We start from the raw sequence: 23,329 nt of genomic DNA, 5'->3' as shown, positions 1-23,329 counted from the left end.
CCATGGAATACTATTCAGCCATTAAAAAAAATGGAGACTTTACATCCTTTGTATTAACCTGGATGGACGTGGAAGATATTATTCTTAGTAAAGCATCACAAGAATGGAGAAGCATGAATCCTATGTACTCAATTTTGATATGAGGACAATTAATGACAATTATGGTTATGGGGGGGGAAACAGAAAGAGGGAAGGAGGGAGGTGGGCGGGGCCTTGGTGTGTGTCACACTTTATGGGGGCAAGACATGATTGTAAGAGGGACTTTACCTAACGATTGCAATCAGTGTAACCTGGCTTATTGTACCCTCAATGAATCCCCAACAATAAAAAAAAAAAAAAAAAAGAAAGTACAGGAGGGATATTAACTTTTTTTTTTTGAGACTCTAATTTTGTCACCCTTGGTAGAGTGCCATGGCATCATTGCTCACAGCAACCTCAAACTCTGGGCTCAAGCGGTTCTCTTGCCTCAGCTTCCCAAATAACTGGGGCTACAGGTGCCCACCGCAATGCCTGACTATTTTAGAAATGGGGACTCACTCTTGCTCAGGCTGGTCTCAAACCTGTGAACTCAGGCAATCCATCTGCCCCGGCCTCCCAGAATGCTAGGGTTGCAGGCATGAGCCACTGCACCCAGCCCTAACATTTACATTTATTAAAGTGAAAAATTAAGGATATTTTTACTGACCAGAATAAGATTAAAGCTTATATGAAAGCATTCAAAGAGCACCAGTTGCTTTCCTTTATTTTGCATTTCCTTGTCATAGAAAACATTACCAATTTTTTATTTTCTGAAACTTTTTTTATTGTTTGGGATTCATTGAGGGTACAAAGAATTAGGTTAGACCGATTTCATTTGTTAGGTAACATCCCTCTTATAATTGTGTCTTGCCACCAAGAGGTGTGCCATACACCCTGAACTCCCATCACCCCCTCCTCTCTCCCTGCTGCCTTGTTCCCCTACCCTCCACCTTGTATTAGCTCGTCTACTGCCTTCATATTAGAATTGAGCACATTAGATTCTCTAGGTTCTCCATTCTTGTGATGCTTTACTAAGAAGAATGTGTTCCACTTCAGTCCAAGTTAATACAAAGATGTAAAATCTCCATCTTTTTTAATGGCTGAATACTATTCCATGGTATACATATACCACAGCTTGTTAATCCATTCTTGGGTTGGTGGGCATTTAGGCTGTTTCCACATTTTGGTGATTGTAAATTGACCTGCGATAAACAGTCTTGTGCAAATGTACTTATGACAAAATAATTTTTTTTCCTCTGGGTAGATGCCCAATAATGGGATTGCAGAATCTATTTTCTGAATTTTTGATGATGGCTTTAGATTCAGGGAAAAAAAACTCAGAGGCCCTGAGAAAACTAATCATTATAAATAATTTTTCATCTTTCTACTCAACTTTTTTTATTTTATATTTTTTTATTTTTATTTATTTATTTTTATTCAGGCAGAGTCTCACTATGTCACCCTTGGTAGAGTGCCATGGTGTCACAACTCACAGCAACCTCAAACTCTTGGGCTTAAGAGAAGATTCTCTTGCCTCAGCCTCCCAAGTAGCTGGGACTAAAGGCACCTACCACAACACCTGGCTGTTTTTTTGTTGCAGTTGTCATTGTTGCTTAGCAGACCCAGGCCGGGCTTGAACCCACCAGCCTTGGTGTATGTGGCCGGCACTCTAACCACTGAGCTGTGGGCCCCAAGCCTGTATTTTTTTTTTTTTTTTTTTTTTTGAGACAAATTTTCACTCTGTCTCCCTAGGTAGAGTACAGTGCAGTGGCATGACGATAGCTCACAGCATCCTCAAACTCCTGGGCTCAAGCACTCCTCTGCTCAGCTCCTGAGTAGGTGAAACTACAGGTGCATGCCACCACACCTGCCTAATTTTTTTTAATTTTTGGTAGAGACAGGGTTTCATTCTTAGGCTGATCTTGAACTCTTGAACTTAGGTGATCCTCCCATCTTATCCTCCCCTAAGGTTATTTTTTAAACTCCTTATAAGCATCATTTTTAATGACGCTTTTAGGGGTGTTTTTTTTGTTTTGTTTTCTTTTTTTTTTTTTTTTGAGACAGAGTCTCACTAAGCCCTCTGTAGAGTGCAGTACTATCACAGCTCACAGCAACCTCAAATTCTTAGGCTTAAGTGATTCTCTTGCCTCAGCCTCCCAAGTAGCTGTGACTACAGGCACCCGCCCCAGTGCCCAGCTATTTTTTTGTTGTAGTTGTCATTGTTGTATAGCAGGCCGGGCTGGGTTTGAACCCACCAGCCACAGTGTATGTGCCTGGCACCCTAACCACTGAACTAAGGGTGCTGAGCCTGTTATTGTTTTTTTGTTTGTTTGTTTTTGAGACAGTCTCGACTTTGTTGCCTTTGGTAGAGTGCCTTGGGCTAATAGCCCATAGCAGCCTCAAACACTTGAGCTCAAGTGATTGATCCTCTTGTCTCAGCCTCCCAAGTAGCTGGGACTACAGGTCCCTGCCACAACGCCTGGCTATCTTTAGAGACTGAGATCTCATTCTTGCTCAGGCTGGTCTCCTGAGCTCAAGCAATCCACCTGCTTCCATCTCCCAGAGTGCTAGGAATATAGGCATGAGCCACCACACCAAATATGGTTTTTTTCTTTTATTTCCTCTTTCTTTTCCCCAGCAGGCAACATAAAGATCTTTAACCTTCAGAGTTGTTTTAAGGTGTGTCTTGAAGTTTAAATAAGGAAGGGCACTTTGAATACTTAATTAAGAAAAACAGCATGAAGTATTCATTGAATTTATTGAATTCCCACTGCCCAATCTTTTATAAAAGCAAAATGACATTATCAAAAATTTAAATATGTATAATCTTCCACTCAGTTTTCTTTTTTTTTTTTTTTTTTGGTAGAGTCTCACTTTGTCGCCCATGGTAGAGTGCTATGGCGTTCACACAGCTCACAGCAACCTCCAGCTCCTCAGCTTAGGCGATTCACTTGCCTCAGCCTCCCAAGTAGCTGGGACTACAGGTGCCCGCCACAACACCCTGCTGTTTTTTTGTTGCAGTTTGGCCGGGGCCAGGTTTGAACCCGCCACCCTTGGTATATGCCCACTGAGCCACAAACACCGCCCTATTCTGGAGATTTTTATACATGTGGATTTGTATCATGAATCTGTTTTATTCTATTAGATGACAGTATTTTAGTCTATTTTAGTCATCTGTACTCATAGTAGATGGGGGGCATGTACTATCATTTCTCTTTCTCAGTGATTATCTTTTTCTATATCCAGTCTCTTCCAATTTAGCCGGATATAGTGGCAGGCACCTGTAATCTCAGCTACTCAGGAGGCTGAGGCAAGGGGATTGCTTTAGACCAGGAGTTTGAAGTTGCTGTGAGCTATGATGATGCCATGACACTCTAGCCTGGGCAACCGAAACAAAAAAGCAAAACAGTGTAGTTTCTACGTCCTGGTCTACATTGCTTCTTTCTTTACAGTGCTTCTCATTGATAGTTATGTTGACAATCTGACAACACTGTCGCTGAATCAGAAGTTATGTGGTCAGAAGGAAATGAGAAAACAAAGGAAAACTTTCTTCCAGTTGTTTTAATATTGGCTAAAATGTTTGCACATCTGTTAAGATTTATAAAGTCACCAAGATTATAAATTATGCCTAAACTATGTGTTGTGAAGTAAGTTACAGTTTAACCTTAATCAGGAATGTAAATCGTGAAAAGCTAAATGTTAATCTCAAAAAATAGCCTACCCTTCCTTAAAAAGAGATCACAAATACAACTCTTGGAGTAGGCATGAGGCAGAATTTGAGTCAAAGATCAGGCCCTTGGGAAATTTGGAGATGTCTAAGGGAATGTTTATGACTCAAGCTGAGCTTTGTCTAGGTTCACGTATTTACTTTTAAACATTTAGGAAATATTTATTGAGCAGCTGCTATCGGTCATGAGCAGATGCTCCTTCAGGAATTTATAATCTAGTGAGAACAGTTGATTGCAGTGTAATTTAATAGGTGATATGAAGGGCGGCGCCTGTGGCTCAGTCGGTAAGGCACCAGCCCCATATACCGAGGGTGGTGGGTTCAAACCCGGCCCCGGCCAAACTGCAACCAAAAAATAGCCGGGCGTTGTGGCGGGTGCCTGTAGTCCCAGCTACTCGGGAGGCTGAGGCAAGAGAATCGCTTAGGCCCAGGAGTTGGAAGTTGCTGTGAGCTGTGTGAGGCCACGGCACTCTACCGAGGGCCATAAAGTGAGACTCTGTCTCTACAAAAAAAAAAAAAAAAAATAGGTGATATGAAAGGAGTGTATATATAGGCACACTCAGGTGAGAACCCTAGTACAGTGTATGGAGTAAAGTAGAAAACGATGTTAAATTAGGTTACAGGGAAGATGTGAACCCCTGTATTCAATCTTTTAGTACAAGGGGTTGGGAAAGGGAAAGTATTGGTTCCTCTGGACGAAGCAGTGCGAAGGCCAGTAGGCAAAAATGCTGCATTAAGAGAACTTAAAATAGTTCAAAATAGACAAAGCATAGTATTCCACAGAGGAAGAGGCCAAAGAAGAAACCAGTAAGCAGCTGCTTAGTTTGAATGCTGGGCTGAACCATTTGGACTCAATCCTGAAGGCAGGAAGAACATTTGAAAGATTTTTTTTTTTTTTTTTGTGGAGACAGAGTCTCACTTCATGGCCCTTGGTAGAGTGCCATGACCTCACACAGCTCTCAGCAACCTCCAGCTCCTGGGCTTAAGCGATTCTCTTGCCTCAGCCTCCCGAGTAGCTGCGACTACAGGTGCCCACCACAGCACCCGGCTATTTTTTTGTTGCAGTTTGGCCGGGGCTGGGTTTGAACCCGCCACCCTCGGCATATGGGGCCGGCACCCTACTCACTGAGCCACAGGCGCTGCCCCATTTGAAAGATTTTTAAGCATGGGGAAAGGAGTTACATAATTACACTTCAGCTTAGGTGGCTCATCCTGTAATCCTAGCACTCTGGGAGGCCAAGGCAGGTGAATCACCTAAGCTCACCAATTCAAGATCAGCCTGAGCCAAAGCAAGACCCCGTCTCTAAAAATAGCAGGGCGTTGTGGCATATAACTGTAGTCCCAGCTACTTGAGAGGCTGAGGCAAAAGAATCGCTTGAGCCCAGGAGTTTGAGGTTGCTGTGAGCTGTTGATGGCCTCTGCACTCTACCAAGAGTGACCAAGTGAGACTCTGGCTCAAAAAGAAAAAAATAATAAGTTGAGCTTAAATATCACCCTGGCTGTTGGGGGGGGGTGGAGCGCTGGGGGGTGGGGATGGAATTGAAGGACATCTAGTACTGACAGTATGGTGGCCAGATATTAAGTCTCAAATAAGCTTAATTTTTATTATATTATTATTATTTACTATATTATTATTTTTACTATATTGAGCCTTGGAAAGTAGAGGTAATTTTTAAGGGCCTTCAAACAAACACCAGAATTAAAATCTAATAGATGAGCAATAAGCAAACATGAAAACCAGATTGTGTTGGGGCAAATTAACAAATCTGTCAGGAATTACTCAATTCCTGAATAAACTTTGGGTTTGAGGAAAAGTGAGAAAACTAAGTTTAAATGTAATCCTAGTTTTGTGATACTCCCCTAATCCTCCCATACTTGGGTCTCGGCAGAAACAAATGCAGATCTTCCTTTCTGGAGAAAGATATTCTCTATTTAGCCCTCTAGAATCTCATAGATTAACCAAAGATTAAATGTGAACCTCTTAGTTAAAGATCATCAAGCAAGCCAGGTACAGTGGCAGCACCTATAGTCCTAGCTACTCAGGAGCTAAGGCAAGAGGATCTCTTGAGCGTAGGAGTTTGAGCCCAGCCTGAGCAACACAGTAAGACCCTTCCTTAAAAAAAAAATAATAAGGCTGGGCGGAGGGAGGGTGATTGGTGGGATTACACCTGCAATGCATCTTAAAAGAGTACATGTGAAACTTAGTAAATGTAGAATATAAATGTCTTAACACAATAACTAAGAAAATGCAAGGAAGGCTATGTTAACCAGTGTGATGAAAATTTGTCAGTCTGTGAAACCAGTGTATGGTGCCCCATGATCACATTAATGTGCACAGCTAAGATTTAATAAAAAATAAAATAAATAAGGCCAAGTACAGTGGCTCACACGTATAATCCTAACACTTTGAGAAGCAGAGGCCAGAGGATTGCTCCAAGTTAGAAGTTCGAGACCAGCCTGAGCAAGAATAAGACTCCTTTCATCTCTACAACAAATAGAAATATTAGCCAGGCATAGTGGCATGTGCCTATAGTCCCAGCAACTCAGGATGCTGAGGCAGGAAATCGCTTGAGCCCAGGAGTTTGAGGTTGTAGGGAGCTATGATGATGATATTGCACTCTAGCTGGGCTGACAGACCAAGACTCTGTCTCAAAAAACTAAAATAGGCTGGCATCCATAGCTTAGTGGTTAGGATGCCAGCCACATACTCCTGGGCCTGCTAAACAACAATGACAACAACAACAAAAACAATAGCCGGACTCAGTGCCTGTGGCTCAAGCAGCTAACGTGCCGGCCACATACACCTGAACTGGTAGGTTCGAATCCAGCCCAGGCCCGCCAAACAACAATAATGGCTGCAACCAAAAAATAGCTGGGCATTGTAGTGGGCACCTGTAGTCCCAGCTACTTGGGTGGCGGAGGCAGGAGACTCGCTTGAGCCAGGAGTTTGAGGTTGCTATGAGCTGTGATGCCATGGCACTCTACCCAGGGCGACAGCTTGAGGCTCTGTCTCCAAAAAAAAAAAAAAATAGCCAGGCATGGTGGTGGGCATCTTAGTCCCAGCTACTTGGGAGGCTGAGGCAAAAAAAAAAAAAAAAGATCATCAGACATATAAACAAACTTGAGAAGGAATCAGCAGAAATAACAAATGACAAGTCCTAAGATATTATCAGATATCAAAGCCTTCATGTATTATCAGATACTAAAATAATTAGTATAAAATATCTATGACTTTTTCTTTTTTTTTTTTTTTTTGTTTGCGGTTTTTGGCCAGGGCTGGATTTGAACCTGCCACCTCTGGCATATGGGGCTGGCCCCCTACTCCTTTGAGCCACAGGCGCCGCCCATATCTATGACATTTTTAAAGAAATAAAAGTATCACAGACTTGGCGCCTGTAGCACAGTGGTTACAGTGCCAGCCACATAGACCAAGATTGGCAGGTTCAAACCCAGCCCAGGCCAGCTAAACAACAATGACAACTGCAACAAAAAATAGCCAGGCATTGTGGCAGGTGCCTGTAGTCCCAGCTACTTAGGAGGTTGAGGCAAGAGAATTGCTTAAGCCCAAGAGTTGGAGGTTGCTGTGACCTGTGACACCATGGCACTCTACCAAGGGCAACATAGTGAGACTCTGTCTCAAAAGAAAAAAAAAAAAGAAAAGTATCACAAAATGAATAGCCAAAAGAAGTTATCACAAATAACCAGGAAAATGTGAAAAATAACTAAATAGAACTTTACAAATGAAATATTGTTGAAATCAAAATCTCAGGGATAGTTTAACATATTTGATACAGATAAAAAAAAGAATGAGTAAATGGGAAGATATTTTTATTAAAAACTGTCCAGACAGCAATATGGAGAATAAGCAAATGGAAAATATAAAAACTATTTTATTTTTATTAAAGAATGAGTAAATGGGAAGATATTTTTATTAAAAACTGTCCAGACAGCAATATGGAGAATAAGCAAATGGAAAATATAAAAAAGGTATTAAAAGACACAGGGATTGGATTGGCATCTGTAGCCCAGTGGTTATGGCACCAGCCACATGCACCACGGCTGGTGGGTTCAAGCCTGGCCCAGGCCAGCTAAACAACAATGACAACTGCAACAACAAAATAGCAGGACATTGTGGCAGACACCTGTACTCCCAGCTACTCGGGAGGCTGAAGCAAGAGGATCACTTAAACCCAAGAGTTTGAGGTTGCTGTGAGCTGTGATGCCACAGCACTCTACCCGGGTGACGTAGTGAGACTCTGTCTCAAAACAACAACAACAAAAAAAAGACACAAATTGAAATAAGAAAAACGGAAGTCCTAGAAGGAAAGAATAAAGAAAATAGAAGAAAGCCAAAATTCATAGAGATAACAGTCGAGAGTTTTTAAGAAATGAAATCACAGGTACAAGAAGCATAACATATTCCAAATACCATATACCACAGAATAAATAAATCACATAATCATGTTGTAGCCAAACTGCAAAACACCAAGAGAGGAGATGTTAAAGGACACATCACCTACCAAGAAGCTACAATAAGAATGATACATTTCTCACTGCAACGCTGAAAGCTAGAAGAGGAGGGCATACTATCTTTATGATAAGAGAAAATCATCAACCTACAATTTTATATCCAGAGAAACTATCTTTCAAAAATGATAGTGTTGGCCAGGCTGAGTGGCTCACACTATAATCCTAGCGCTCTGGGAGGCAAAGCAGGTGGATTGCTTGAGCTCAGGAGTTCAAGACCAGCCTAAGAGTGAGATCCCATCTCTACTAAAAATAGGAAAACTAGCTGTTTTATGCCAGGCGCCTGTAGCCCTAGCTACTTGGGAGTCTGAAGCAGGAGTATTGCTTGAACGGCAGAAGTTTGAGGTTGCTGTGAGCTTAGGTGATGCCATGGGTACCCGTGGCTTGGGCAAGAGAGCGAGACCGTCTCAAAAAAAAAAAAAAAAGTAAAGAATAAAAACAAGCATGACAGTGAAACAAAGACATTTTGTTAATAGATAAAACAGAGTTTGCCTTCAACAGATTTTCACATAAGGAAATTCTACTTTAGGAAGAAGGAAAATGATACCAGAAAGGAAATCTGAATGCAAGAAGGAATGGTAAGCATCTGAGTAAGTCTAAAGAGTGCTGCTACCTGTATAAAAGGATGATGATACCTAGTTTGTAGGTAATAAAAAGATAATATATTGGACAACTAGGAGAATAGTTAAATATTGATTAATGTTTTAATTTAGATTTTGTTAATCTTTAATTAATGATTATCCATGTTAAAATTTCAAGGGTAGGAACTGGGAGTGATAACTGATGCCTGTAATCCTAGCAAACAGCTGAGGCAGGAGGATTGCATGAGCTCTGGAGTTAGAGACCATCCTAAGCAAGAGGGAGACCATGTCTCTACTAAAAATAGAAAAATTAGTCAGGCGTTGTTGCAGGCATCTGTAGTCCCTGCTACTTGGGAGGCTGAGGCAGGAGAATCGCTTCAATCCAGGAGTTTGAGGTTGCTGTGAGCTAAGCTGACAATACAGCACCCTAGCTTGAGGCAATAGGGTGAGACTCTTAACTCAAAAACAACAATAATGATAAAAATAGAAAAATTAGCTCGGCCATGGGGTGCACACCTGTAGTCCCAGCTACTCGAAAGGCTGAGGCAGGAGGGTCACTTAAGCCCAGTAGTTTGAGGTTGCCGTGAGCTGTAATACTACCAGCACTCTAACCTGGGCAACAGAGTGAGACTCTATCCCAAAAGAAAGAAAGAGAGGGAGGGAGGGAAGGGAGGACCGAAGGAAAGAGGGAAATTTTCAAGGATAACGTCTAAAAGAAAAGAATGCAAAGGGCAGCACCTGTGGCTCGGTGAGTAGGGCACTGGCCCCATATACCGAGAGTGGCAGGTTTGAACCCAGCCCCAGCCAAACTGCAACAAAAAATAGCCAGGCCAGGAGGTACCTGTGACTCAAAGGAGTAGGGCGCCAGCCCCATATGCCTGAGGTGGCGGGTTCAAACCCAGCCCCGGCCAAAAACTGCTAAAAAAAAAAAAAAAATAGCCAGGCGTTGTGGCGGACTCCTGTAGTCCCAGCTACTCGGGAGGCTGAGGCAAGAGAGCTAGAGGTTGCTGTGAGCTGTGACACTACGGCACTTTACCGAGGGCAACAAAGTGAGACTATCTCTAAAAAGAAAAGAATGCGCAACTTCCAAGCCAATAAAAAGGAAAAAGGGAATTAAAATTTTTTTTTTTTTTTTTTTTTTTTGTAGAGACAGAGTCTCACTGTACCGCCCTCGGTAGAGTGCCGTGGCGTCACACAGCTCACAGCAACCTCCAACTCCTGGGCTTACGCGATTCTCTTGCCTCAGCCTCCCGAGCAGCCGGGACTACAGGCGCCCGCCACAACGCCCGGCTATTTTTTTTTTTTTTTTTTTTTTTTTTTTTTGTTGTTGCCGTTTGGCCGGGGCTGGGTCTGAACCCGCCACCCTCGGCATATGGGGCCGGCGCCCTACTCACTGAGCCACAGGCGCCGCCCGGAATTAAAATTTTTTAAATAAAAAATTCTTTTTTTTACCTTTGTGACTTCTGTTATGCTATATAACATCTGTAACCCTTAGTTTTCTTATCTTTGATGTGTGGATAATAGTACTACCTCCCTTATAGCATTGTTGTGAAGATATAATTAGATAATGCAGGTAAAAAGGCTTAACACATGTGTGGCGCCTACAGCTCAGTGGCTAGAACGCCAGCCACATACACTGGGGCTGGTGGGCTGAACCCAGCCCAGGCCTGCCAAACAACAATGACAGCTACAACCAAAAGAAATAGCTGGGTGTTGGGGTGGCACTTGTGGCTCAAAGGAGTGGGGCGCCGGCCCCATATGCCGGAGGTGGCCAGTTCAAACCTGGCCCCAGCCAAAAAAAAAAAAAATGGCCAGGGCGGCGCCTGTGGCTCAGTCGGTAAGGCGCCGGCCCCATATACCGAGGGTGGCGGGTTCAAGCCCGGCCCCGGCCAAACTGCAACCAAAAAATAGCCGGGCGTTGTGGCGGGCGCCTGTAGTCCCAGCTGCTCGGGAGGCTGAGGCAGGAGAATCGCTTAAGCCCAGGAGTTGGAGGTTGCTGTGAGCTGTGTGATGCCACGGCACTCTACCGAGGGCCATAGAGTGAGACTCTGTCTCTACAAAAAAAAAAAAAAAAAAAAAAAAAAAAAAATGGCCAGATGTTGTGGTGTGTTTTTCTGTAGTTCCAGCTACTTGGGAGGCTGAGGCAAGAGAATCGCGTAAGCCCAAGAATTTGAGATTGCTGTGACCTGTGACACAACGGCACTCTACTGAGGGCAACATAGTGAGACTCTGTCTCAAAAAAAAAAAAAAAAAAGCTTGAGCCATCTGTGGCTCAAGCAGCTAAGGCGCCAGCCACATACACCTGAACTGGCAGGTTCAAATCCAGCCCAGACATGCCAAACAACGGTGACGAGTGGGCTGCAACCAAAAAAAGGCCTGGCGTTGTGGCAGGCGCCTGTAGTCCCAGCTTCTTGGGAGGCGGAGGGAGGAGAATTGCTTGAGCCCTGGAGAAGTTTGAGGTTGCTGTGAGCTGTGATTTCACAGCACTCTACCCAGGGTGACAGCTTGAGGCTCTGTCTCAAAAAAAAAAAAAAGCTTAACACAAATCTAGTACATAGTAAGTATTCCGTAAATATTAGACATTACTGCTATTAATAGTAATTACAGCAGAACCTCTATAGTTAACCACTTCCCTACATTGACCACCTCCTTAAGTTCACCTAATTTTCATAGACTGGACATGCACCACATGTACATAGCAGTATAGTAGGCATCGTTCCTTATGTTGACCACCTCTCTATGTTGACCAGTTTGTTACATTCCCTTGGGTGGTCAGCTTACAGAGGTTCTACTGTATTTAGTTCAACTCTTTGCTGATGTGTAAAGGCATGCTAGAACCTCTCTGCCAAATCCCATTCAGCTGCTCTCTAGTGAGAGGGAATGCTACAGCCAAAAATAGTTAAAGAGTATGGATGGTTCTCATAACACTAATGGATGAGTCTTCCTTGTGTTCATCATAACTCCTTGCCCAGAACCTTCAGGATTCACTATTACTTTTCACTAAAAAATCCAAAAGTACCAAGGTTCTCCACAGCCTAATCCTAACCAACTTGATCTCATGGTTTCTATTTAAAACCTTGAGTTAGATCTGTAGAAATGTGTATGAGATCTCTCTGCTGGATACTTTTGCCCTTTGAAGACTAGGTAGAATCTGGATGATTTCCTTCATCTGGAAAACCCTCTCTGTCTGCCACAGTCAACCTGTTCTTCAAACCCCACTTTAGGTTCCTTAAGGATTCCTGACAATTCCAGCCCTAACTACTCTAGCCCTAAAGTGATTCATAGTTTGAAAACTGCCATTCAAACCAAACTTTTAACTGTCAATTATGACAATCTCTTCTGCTTTTCAGTTGAGTGTTTATTTAAATTTTATACTGTTACAGAACTTTCCTCAAGTTTACATGCTCTTTCCAGCTAGATTTTCAGCTCCTTAAGACAGTGGCTCTCATATTGTCTTATAAGGGCAACTAAGTGCTGCTCTATGCCATGCACTATACTAAATGCTTTGTCTTGTATTTCATCTGATTTAATCCTCACAACAAACTTATGGAAATAGGTGTTAGTGTCCACATTTTTTATTATTTTTATTATTTTATCGATAAACACATTATGTTTAAAGAAGGTGAAGGCACTTAACTACAGTGGGTTTCTACTCTCTCCCATCAAAATAGCTTCCAATTGGGCGGTGCCTGTGGCTCAAGGAGTAGGGCGCCGGTCCCATATGCCGGAGGTGGCGGGTTCAAACCCAGCCCCAGCCAAAAACCACGAAAAAAAAAAAAAAATAGCTTCCAATTAATACATATCTAAGAAGGGTAAAAGGCTGAAATGCTTTCTTTATACTTTTCTCTGTTTGCCTTATTCTTACCCCACTCTGAAACTTAGAGTCATGGAAATATTTCAAAAAAGCCAAAATTCTTCTCAAAAATTAAAATTTGGGCCAGGCATGGTGACTTATGCCTATAATCTTAGTACTGTGGGAAGCTGAGGTGGGAGGATCCCTTGAGCAGGAGTTTGAAACCAAAATGGTAAAAACTAGCCAGGTGTCCATGGGGGTGCTTGGAGTCCCAGCTTCTTGGGAGGCTGAGGCAAGAGGATCACTCAAGCCCAAGAGTTTGAGGTTGCTATGAGCTAGGCTGATCCTACGGCACTCTACCCGGGGGTGACAGCATGAGACTCTGCCTCAAAAAAAAAAAAAAAATTAAAATTTGGCATCCTGTTTAGCAGCCAAGCCATAGGAATTCGGTAAAGAATTTGAAGTCAGCCATATTTGGGGGTGTTAAGAGTCTTAAAAAACATTCTTCTCTCTTATTCTACACTTTTTTTTTTTTGAGACAGAGCCTCAAGCTGTCGCCCTGGGTTGAGTGAGGTGGCATCACAGCTCACAGCAACCTCACAGCTCACAGCAACCTCAACCTCACAGCAACCTCAAACTCACAGCAACCTTTTCCTGCCTCCGCTTCCCAAGTAGCTGGGACTACAGGTGCCCACCACAACACCTGGCTATTCTTGGGTTGTAGTTGTCATTGTTGTTTGGTGGGCCCAAGCTGGATTTGAACCTTCTAGCTCAGGTGAATGTGGCTGATGCCTTAGCCACTTGAGTCACAGGCACTGAGCCTTATTCTATACTTTTGAGTTAATGTAGCATGACATGAAATGAATCACAACAAAATAGCCCATTTTTAGGGGGCCTGCTAGTAGTATCCTTTTCAGAACATTCTTTCTCTTCTCTTTTTCCCCTTCCCTAGGGTTACACATCTTTCTGGAATGACTGCATATCATCAGGCCTGAGAGGGGGCATCCTGATAGAGTTGGCCATGCGGAGTAGAATCTATCTGGAACCCCCCACCATGCGTAAGAAGCGACTGCTAGACAGAAAGGTACAGCATCTTCTAATGAACATCCTCCTAATTTATGGAAAGGCAAATAGCAACAGTACATTTTAGAAGAAAGGAAGATTTGAATAGTGAGACAAGATAAATATCACTGACTCAGCTGTCCCATTGTCTAAACAGGTTTAATTATCCGATAGCAGAGACAGAAGTTCAAGTATCCTGGGGTGGCGCCTGTGGCTCAAGGAGTAGGGCGCTGGTCCCATATGCCGGAGGCGGCGGGTTCAAACCCAGCCCCAGCCAAAAACCACAAAAAAAAAAAAAAAAAAAAAAAAAAAAAGAAGTTCAAGTATCCATAGTCTAAAGAATTATAGGAAGCTTAGGGTTTTATCTTTTTTTATGCAGAATAATTACATTTAGGATGCTGTTGATTAAACTCCTTATATATCCATAGCTATATTATGAAGTAGAGTATTAATAGATAATCTTGTGGGTCAGTCTTTGATTAATCCTGGTTATTCTTCAATAACTATTCAGTTTCTCTCCTTCCACCTCCTCTCCAAGTATACTTCTGCATCTGTTTTCTTACCAGTTTTGGTCATAACTTCTATGTCATCCTAACTACTCTACTGAAACTACATCCTTGGTTATCACTGCCTCCTTCTCAGTCTTCAGTTTATTTTTTTCTCCTTTAACCTATACGTGGAAGTTGATACTTTGATTACCTCCTTGCACTTGAACCATTCTCCATTCTTGGCTTTATTGTATCATATCCCTGTGCTTCTCTGACTCTACCCTGTTTCCTTTACTTCTCCATTCCTTAACATTCCAGTCTCAGTTTAGATCCCTTTTCTATCCTTTTGGAGATATCATTTACCTTTCTAGCTTAGTTTGTCAGCTCCATGAGATTAACTCCCAACTTTCCAGGTATGTCTTTTTTTCCACCTCCAGGAACTTATTTTATTATTGCCTAGACATTTCACCTGAGCTGTCCTGTATCAATTAAAACTAAACTTAAAAACTTTTCCCCAAAACTGGCTCCCTGTCTTTCTTTTCTTTTTTTTTTTTATTTCAGTTTGCTTGTTCATTCTTCTTCGTTTGAAGTACTCTTTTTTTTTTTTGTTCATTTTCTTCTTCCTCTGCTGATGCTCTTGCCCATTGCCTCCCCAGTAGCTGGGATTACAAACACCCACCACAAGGTCCGGCTGTTTTTGATGTTTTAGTAGAGACAGGGTCTTACTCTGGCTCACTGCTGCTCATACTGGTCTCGAACCTCTGAGCTCAGACAATCCACCTGCCTTGGCCTCCCACAGCGCTGGGACTACAGGCGTGAGCCACCACACCTGGCTGCTCCCTGTCTTTCTAATGGCTTCAAAATTTGGTTCTCCAGACTGAGAAAGTTATCACTATATATTCTCCATTATCATTCATAGCTAGTTTGTCACTAGAGCCTACTTCAAATGTTATTTTTATCTTCCCACTGTCACCCTATACTAAATCTTAAATTTCTTGAGAACAGGGATAGTATATTATTTTTGTTTATATTTCCTATAACACTTGTCAGTAATGTCTATATGATATATGAAAATATTTTTAATTTGAGGTGAATCAAGTTCCCTTCTTTCTTCTTACCTCAAAGGTACTGCTAAAGTCAGACATCCCAACTGGTGACGTTTTACTGGATGAAACTCTCAAACACATCAAAGCAACTGAACCCACAGAAACTGTCCAAACATGGATAGAGCTACTCACTGGTAAAATGACTGAAAACAATTCACAAATTCTACACTTTGTATTTTTATCCTACCCATAAGTTTGGGAATAGAAATACAGAAATTCATTGTGCTAGGTAAGAGATATACAGTCCACTTTAACAATGCTAGTGAAGGACATAAAAAGCATGGTTTATCAGTGGGCATGGGGGCTCAGGCCTGTACCCCTAGCAGTTTGAGAGGCTGAGGTGGAAGTATCACCTTAGGCCAAGAGTTCAAGACCAGCGTGAGCAACATGGAGAGACCCCATCTCTACAAAAAGTAGAAAAAATAGCCAAGTATAGTGGCACGTGCTTTTAGTCCCAGCTACTTGGGAGGCTGAGGCAAGAGGATGGTTTACACTAGTAATTTGAAGTTGTGGTGAGCTAGGCTGATGCCATTGCACTCTAGCCCAGGCAACAGATAAGACTCTGTATCAAAAAAAGAAAAAATAAGCATGGTTAATCAATACCTAAAGTTTTCCAAAGCTTCACCTTACCTTCTGCCACCCCAACCTTGGAAGCTCTTTTTTTTTTTTTGGTAGAGACAGAGTCTCACTTTACTGCCTTCAGTAGAGTGCCATGATGTCACAGGACTCACAGCAACCTCTAGCTCTTGGGCTTCTGCTATTCTCCTGCCTCAGCCTCCCAAGCAGCTGGGACTACAGGCACCCGCCACAACGCCTGGCTATTTTTTGGTTGCAGTTCAGCTGGGGCTGGGTTTGAACCCGCCACCCTCGGTATATGGGGCCAGCGCCCTACTCACTGAGCCACAGGCGCCATCTCCTTGGAAGCTCTTTAAGAGTGTTCTTCGGGGGCGGCGCCTGTGGCTCAGTCGGTAAGGCGCCGGCCCCATATACCGAGGGTGGCGGGTTCAAACCCAGCCCCGGCCAAACTGCAGCCAAAAAATAGCCGGGCGTTGTGGCGGGCGCCTGTAGTCCCAGCTACTCGGGAGGCTGAGGCAAGAGAATCGCTTAAGCCCAGGAGTTGGAGGTTGCTGTGAGCTGTGTGAGGCCACGGCACTCTACCGAGGGCCATAAAGTGAGACTCTGTCTCTACAAAAAAAAAAAAAAAAAAAAAAGAGTGTTCTTCGGGTGGCACCTGTAGTTCAAAGGAGTAGGGCACCAGCCCCATATACCAGAGAAGGTATATAGTGGATTCAAACCCAGCCCCAGTGTTCTTCATAAGAAACTTTTTTAACATCTTCAAGATGACAACCATAATATTGACATTGATAACAATCCACCAGTGTTATTCGAATTTCCTAGTTTTAACTGGACTCTTTCTTGCCAAATAATATTTCATTGTATGATATACCACATTTGTTTATCCATTCATCAGTTGATGAGTATTTGGCTACTATGAATAAATGCTACTGTGAACATTTGTGAGCATGTTTTTTGTCTGGACATATTTTTCCTTTGGGATATAACTAGAAGTAGATAACTGCTTCATGTGGTAAATTAACAATTAACATTTTTTATTGTGGTAAAATATACATAACATTTATTATTGTAGTCATTTATAAGTGTATAATTCAGTAACATTAAATATACTCATAATGTTTTGTAACTACTACATGTATCTGTACTATACCCAAAGCTTTCTTATCTTCCCCCATAAAATCTCTGGACCCTTGAAACAGTAACTCCCTCTTCCTCTCTCCCCTCAGTCTCTAGCATCCTCTATTTTACTTTCTGTCTCTATAAATTTGCTTATTTACTTAAGTGGAATCATACAAACAACATTTCTCTTTACTGTGTCTGGCTTATTCATTACGCATGTTTTCAACATCCATTAATGTTGCCGTATATATCAAAATGTTGTTCCTTTTTATGGCTGAATAATATTCCATTGTATGTATATACTGCTTTTGTTTAATCATTCACTTGTTGGTGGATACCTGCCTTGTTTCCAGCTTTTGGCTATTGTGAATAATGCTGCTAGGAACACTAGTATACGTATACAAATATCCGTTCAAGTTCCTGCTTTCAGTTCTTTTGCATATATACCCAAATTGACATTAGATTACAATTTCTCCACATCCTGGTCAACAGTTGTTATTTTCTTTTTCTTTTTTCTTTTCTTTTTTTTTTTTTTTTTTTGAGACAGAGTCTCAAGCTGTTGCCCTGGGTAGAGTGTCATGGTATCATACCTCACAGCAACTTCCAACTCAGGCTCAGGAGATCCTCTTGCCTCAGTTTTTCTATTTTTAGTAGAGATGGGGTCTCGCTTTTGCTCAGGCTGGTCTCGAACTCATAAGCTCAAGCTGTCTACCCACCTTGGCCTCCCAGAGTGCTAGGATTACAGGTGTGAGCCACTGTACCCAGCCCTACCAGTTGTTATTTTCTTTTTCTTTTTTTTCTGAAACAGTCTATGTTGCCTCAATAGTGTGGCATCACAACTCACAGCAACCTCAAACTCCTGGGCTCAAGCGATCCTTCTGCCTCGGCTTCCTAAGTAGCTGGGACTATAGTAGGCACCTGCCATCACACCCAGCTAATTTTTCTTTTCTTTGTTTAGTAGAGGTGGGGTCTTGCTCTTGCTCTTTTGCTCAGGCTTATTCTTCTTGGTTCAAAAACCAACTTTGGTTTCATTGATTTTTTTTTTTTTATTGCTTTTCTGCTCTCTATTTTATCTCTGCTCCAATCATTATTATTTCTTTCCTTCTCTTAATTTTGGCTTTAGATTTCTCTCTTTTTTTTTTTTTTTTGAGACAGAGTCTCACTATGTCACTCTCGGTAGAGTGCTGTGGCGTCACAGCTCACAACAACCTCAAACTCTGGGACTTAAGTGATTCTCTTGCCTCAGCCTCCCAAGGAGCTAGGACTACAGGCACCCACCACAATGCCTGGCTATTTTATTTATTTATTTTTTGTTGTTGTTGTTATAGTTGTTGTTTAGCAAGCCCTGGATGGGTTCAAACCAACCAGCCCTGGTGCATTGGTGCATGTGACCGGTACCCTAACCACTGAGCTATAGGCAACGAGCCTAGATTCCTCTTCTTTTTCTAGTTCCATAAAGTATAAAGTTAGGTTATTTATGTGAGATTTTGTGTTTTTTAATGTACTAATATAAATATTTATAGCTATAAATTTCCTAAATTTCCCTTTGAGTATTATTTTTATTGTATCTCATACATGTTGGTATTTGGCAGGGGTTCAATTTTTATTTTTTTCAAGACAGGGTCTCCCTCTGTTCCTCAGATAAAAGAGAATGGCAGCATCATAGCTCTTGGCATCCTCACAATCCTCGGCTTAAGAAATCCTGCCTCAGTCTCCTAAGTAACTAGGACTACAAGAACACACTACCATTCCTAGTAAATTTTGTGTTCCTCCATGTATGTGTATGTGTATGAGTATGTGTGAAGACAGGGTCTCACTATGTTGCTAAGGCTTCAGCTCCTGACCTCATGCTATCTTCCTACCCAAAGTGCTAGGATTACAGGTATAAGCCACCAGGCCTGGTTTGTGTGTTTTTATTTTCATTCCTCTCTTAAGCATTTTCTAATTTCTCTGTGATTCTTTTTCTTTGACTCATTGGTTGTTTAATAAGAGTGTGTTATTTAATTTCTACATATATGTGAATTTTCCAGATTTCCTTCTGTTGTTGATTCTAATTTCATCCCATTGTGGTCACACAAAATTCTTTGTATATTATCTATCTATTAAAATCTATCAAGACTTATTTTGTGGCCTAATATAGTCTGTTCTGGAAAATATTCCATGTGCACTTCAGAGAAATGTGTATTCTGCTGTTGCTGGGTAGAGTATTCTGTATTAGTGTGCTAGGTGTAGTGGGTTTATTGTGTTGTTGAAGTGTTCTGATTCCTTGATTATTTGATGGGGTATTATTTGATGGGGTATTATTGTAAACTCTCTGTTTCTGTCTATTCTGTCAGGGTTTTTTTTGCTTTATATATTTGGAGGTCCTAATATTGTGTATGTAAATGTTTATAATTGTCATATCATCTTGGTGTATTGAATCTTTTATTAATAGACAGTGTCCCTCTTTTTCTCTTATTTGATTTAAAGTCGATTTTAGAGCCATCCCAGCCCTGTTTTGGTTACCGTTTGCATGTAATATAATTTCCTATCCTTTCACTTTCAACCTTTTTCCATCTTTGCATCTAAAATGAATGTGCTCTATAGTTTTTTTCCTCTCACTGCCTCTTTTTTTGTTAGTTTTGTTTTGTTTTTTTTTGAGACAGAGTCTTAAGCTGTCACTCTTAAGTAGAGTGTCATGGCATCATAGCTCACAGCAACCTCCAACTCTTGGGCTCAAGCAATCCTCTTGCCTCTCAGTTTTTCTATTTAAGTAGAGACAAGGTCTCACTTTTGCTCAGGCTGGTCTCGAACTCATGAGCTCTAGGAATCCACCCACCTTGACTTCCCAAAGTGCTAGGATTACAGGCATGATCCACCTCTACCGGCCTCTTTCAAAATAAGCTGTCCAAAATGATTTGATGTTTATGCTATAAACATTTAAGAGTTCATGTAGTAGGCTTCTTTTCTTCTATGGGGGGTTTCTTTTCTGCTAGCTTCTTATCAGCTGCTGGTTTGTCAGGTGCCAGAGAAGCTTCTATCATCCTTTGTCAGTGGATCTGTGTGTGACCTGGGGAATACTTTCAAGTCAAGCCCCACTGCTTCTGCGCGGGCATGGCCTGGTATAAGCACACAGTCTTCCCAGCCCTAGTGTTGATCTTTATTCCAGGCTTTTTTTCTTGGATTTCTTTCTCTGGTTCTTCCTGGTAAACTTCTGGAGGCTTTGCCATTTGGCTTTTTGCTACCAATACATGGACCCTAATAATTATTCTTAACTACAATCTCTATGGTTTTCAACAACACCCTTAGGCATAGAATTCTCTACACTGTTCAAAATAAAGTCAGTTCCCTAAGGCAGAACTGTGGATCTCTTCCTTCTCCAGCCTGTCTCCCTCATAGGCAGGACTTCTATCCTATACTGGAGGTAGAGATGGGACAGTGGCCCATTTCTCCTAGATTGAGATCTGCTCTGCTCAGAGTAGGCACTAGGAAGAAAAGATTTTTAGCCTTTGGTCTTCTTGGCTTTCTTCTTCCAGTACAGAACCTGTATGAGCAAGCCAGAATGAGGGTAATTGGAGTCCCAATATTGACCGCCTACCAGACCTGGGATAAAGCTTTAGCTCTCCAGATGGGGGAAGGGAACCTCAGTCCTGTTAGTTTCACCAACCCAAGTGAACTCACGCAGTTACAAAATAGAAATCCTCCAGAAGAGACTGGTGTCCTGAAGAGAATTTCAAAAATACAGGAATGATTGACAGTGTTAGAGAGATCATATAGGAGCAAAAATAAAGTCCATAAGCTCTAGCAATATGGAAGTCTTTGGTGACATTTTTTTAATCTGGTTTAATGTGAAATACGGAGGGAGTCAAATTATAAAAAATTAATGATTAAATGAAAGGGAATAAGTGGAGATTATGCTTTTTAAAATTTTAACCAAAGTTCCAAATAATTACTTTACTTTTTTGTTTTGGTTTTCTCTTTCTGTTTATTATGTCCCATTTCGTTCTTCCCATAGGTGAGACCTGGAACCCCTTCAAATTACAGTATCAGCTAAGAAATGTACGAGAGCGAATTGCAAAGAACCTGGTAGAGAAGGGTATTCTAACCACTGAGAAGCAGAATTTCCTGCTATTTGACATGACTACTCATCCAGTGACCAATATAACAGAGAAACAGCGACTAGTGAAGAAACTTCAAGACAGTGTACTAGAGCGGTGGGTAAATGACCCTCAGCGTATGGACAAGCGAACACTAGCACTCCTGGTGCTAGCCCACTCCTCTGACGTGTTAGAGAATGTCTTCTCCTCTCTGACAGATGACAAGTATGATGTGGCAATGAATCGAGCCAAGGACCTAGTAGAACTGGACCCTGAGGTGGAGGGGATAAAGCACAGTGCCACAGAGATGATCTGGGCTGTGCTGGCAGCCTTCAATAAATCCTAAAGCCAGCAGGTGGGTTTCTCCTTTTCTCCCCTGCTGGCTAGAGACTGTCAGAGACCCCATCACTGAGTTTTGTATGATGAGATATTTTCATCCTTTTTTCTCTTGAATCAGGCTTATGATTTGGGGAACACAACTTCAGGGCTTCTTTTCCATTGACCTTTAAATCAAGCAGACTTGATTTCTTCCTTTATTTCCACCCCACATAGGTGAATAAACTGGGTGAACCCACACACATCCAATAAACATATTCTCCCATTTCTTGGTTTAGTTTCATCCAGTTTGCTTTTGGATAAACATGAATATCTAAGTGGAATTTGGAGTTCTTCAGCCACAGAATGTGAATGAATTGAAGACAAACCATTTATTATATTTTTCTATGTTTGTTTTCTATCTTATATATGTATGTTTTCATAGTTTCTGTCTATGCTAAATAATGCAGCTTATTGGAAAGGGTGATCTCTGGGATCAAATGTACTGCTAGAGATTTTCTTATCTTTCCTTTTCTAACCTAATAAGAATGTCCTAAATTTGATTAACTGGATTTCACAGTCCTAGAGCCAGAAATAGTATATTCTATACTCCCTCTTAGTATTATCCTTTTCCTTATTCATTAGGGCAAAAGTACAAATGAAAAAAATGTATCTCTCAACCACGTCCTACATGCAGTCAGCATTAGAATTTGAAAGACAGGCTCAGCACCTGTAGCTCAGCAGCTAAGGGTGCTAGCCACATGCACCAGAGCTGGCGGATTTGAATCCAGCCCGGGCCTGCCAAACAACAATGACAACTGCAACCAAAAAAATATATATGCAGGCGTTGTGGCAGGTGCCTGTAATCCCAGCTACTTGGAAGGCTGAGGCAAGAGAATCGCGTAAGCCCAAGAGTTGGAGGTTGCTGTGAGCTGTGATGCCACGGCACTCTACCCAGGACAACATAGTGAGACTCTGTCTCAAAAAAAAAAAAAAAAAAAAGAATTTGAAAGAGAGAAAGGGAGGTGGTGGGCGGCGCCTGTGGCTCAGTGAGTAGGGCACCGGCCCCATATGCCGAGGGTGGCGGGTTCAAACCCAGCCCCTGCCAAACTGCAACAAAAAAAATAGCTGGGCGTTGTGGCGGGCGCCTGTAGTCCCAGCTGCTCTGGAGGCTGAGGCAAGAGAATCGTGTAAGAGTTAAGAGGTTTCTGTGAGCCGTGTGACGTCATGGCACTCTACCTGAGGGCAGTACAGTGAGACTCTGTCTCTACAAAAAAAAAAAAGAGAAAGGGAGGTGGCATGAAAGTTTCCATCCTTTCACACATGACTATCTTGTTTTCTCCAGATTACTTTAAATGTCTCTGCTTTGAATTGAAGGAATTGTAAGTTTCAATTACTGAACATGAAGTGTATTTGAACCACAGATCTTCTTGTTCCTTATTTTTGACTTCCGACACAAATTGATAAAGTCTGTCTTTATTTAAGGGTTCTCGGAGTAGTTTTGTCCATATTTGATCCAGATAGTCCTCTAGTCATCAGTCTTGTCTCAATAAATCATCTAACTGGCAAAATCTCTAAAACATTTTTCATTTCAGTAATTAAGGCAAGAAGCTTTGTTAAGAAAGATCTTGTTGGGCGGCGCCTGTGGCTCAGTGAATAGGGCGCCGGCCCCATATGCTGAGGGTGGCGGGTTCAAACCCAGTCCCAGCCAAACTGCAACAAAAAAAAAAACTAAATAGCCGGGCGTTGTGGCGGGCGCCTGTAGTCCCAACTGCTCGGGAGGCTGAGGCAAGAGAATCGCGTAAGCCCAAGAGTTAGAGGTTGCTGTGAGCCGTGTGATGCCACGGCACTGTACCCGAGGGCGGTACAGTGAGACTCTGTCTCTACAACAAAAAAATAAAAAAGAAGGATCTTGTTTAAATTCAAGGTTATAATGAGCTA

General features: G+C 41.9%; 1 protein-coding gene across 1 annotated transcript in view; it reads left to right on the top strand.

The window, feature by feature from the left end:
- Positions 1-23,124, top strand: part of GOLPH3L (golgi phosphoprotein 3 like) — a 41,472-nt gene extending 18,348 nt beyond the window's left edge. The window contains exons 3-5 of the mRNA XM_053590782.1: positions 13,599-13,730; positions 15,322-15,436; positions 20,992-23,124. Coding sequence (XP_053446757.1) covers positions 13,599-13,730; positions 15,322-15,436; positions 20,992-21,419 — 675 coding nt within the window. The 3' untranslated portion in view covers positions 21,420-23,124. The remainder of the gene's footprint in view (positions 1-13,598; positions 13,731-15,321; positions 15,437-20,991) is intronic.
- The last annotated feature ends 205 nt before the right edge of the window (positions 23,125-23,329 follow it).

The sequence above is a fragment of the Nycticebus coucang genome, chromosome 5 (genome assembly GCF_027406575.1).
Source record: "Nycticebus coucang isolate mNycCou1 chromosome 5, mNycCou1.pri, whole genome shotgun sequence".
Taxonomy (NCBI): Eukaryota; Metazoa; Chordata; class Mammalia; order Primates; family Lorisidae; genus Nycticebus; species Nycticebus coucang.
This window is presented reverse-complemented; position numbering and strand designations above follow the sequence as displayed.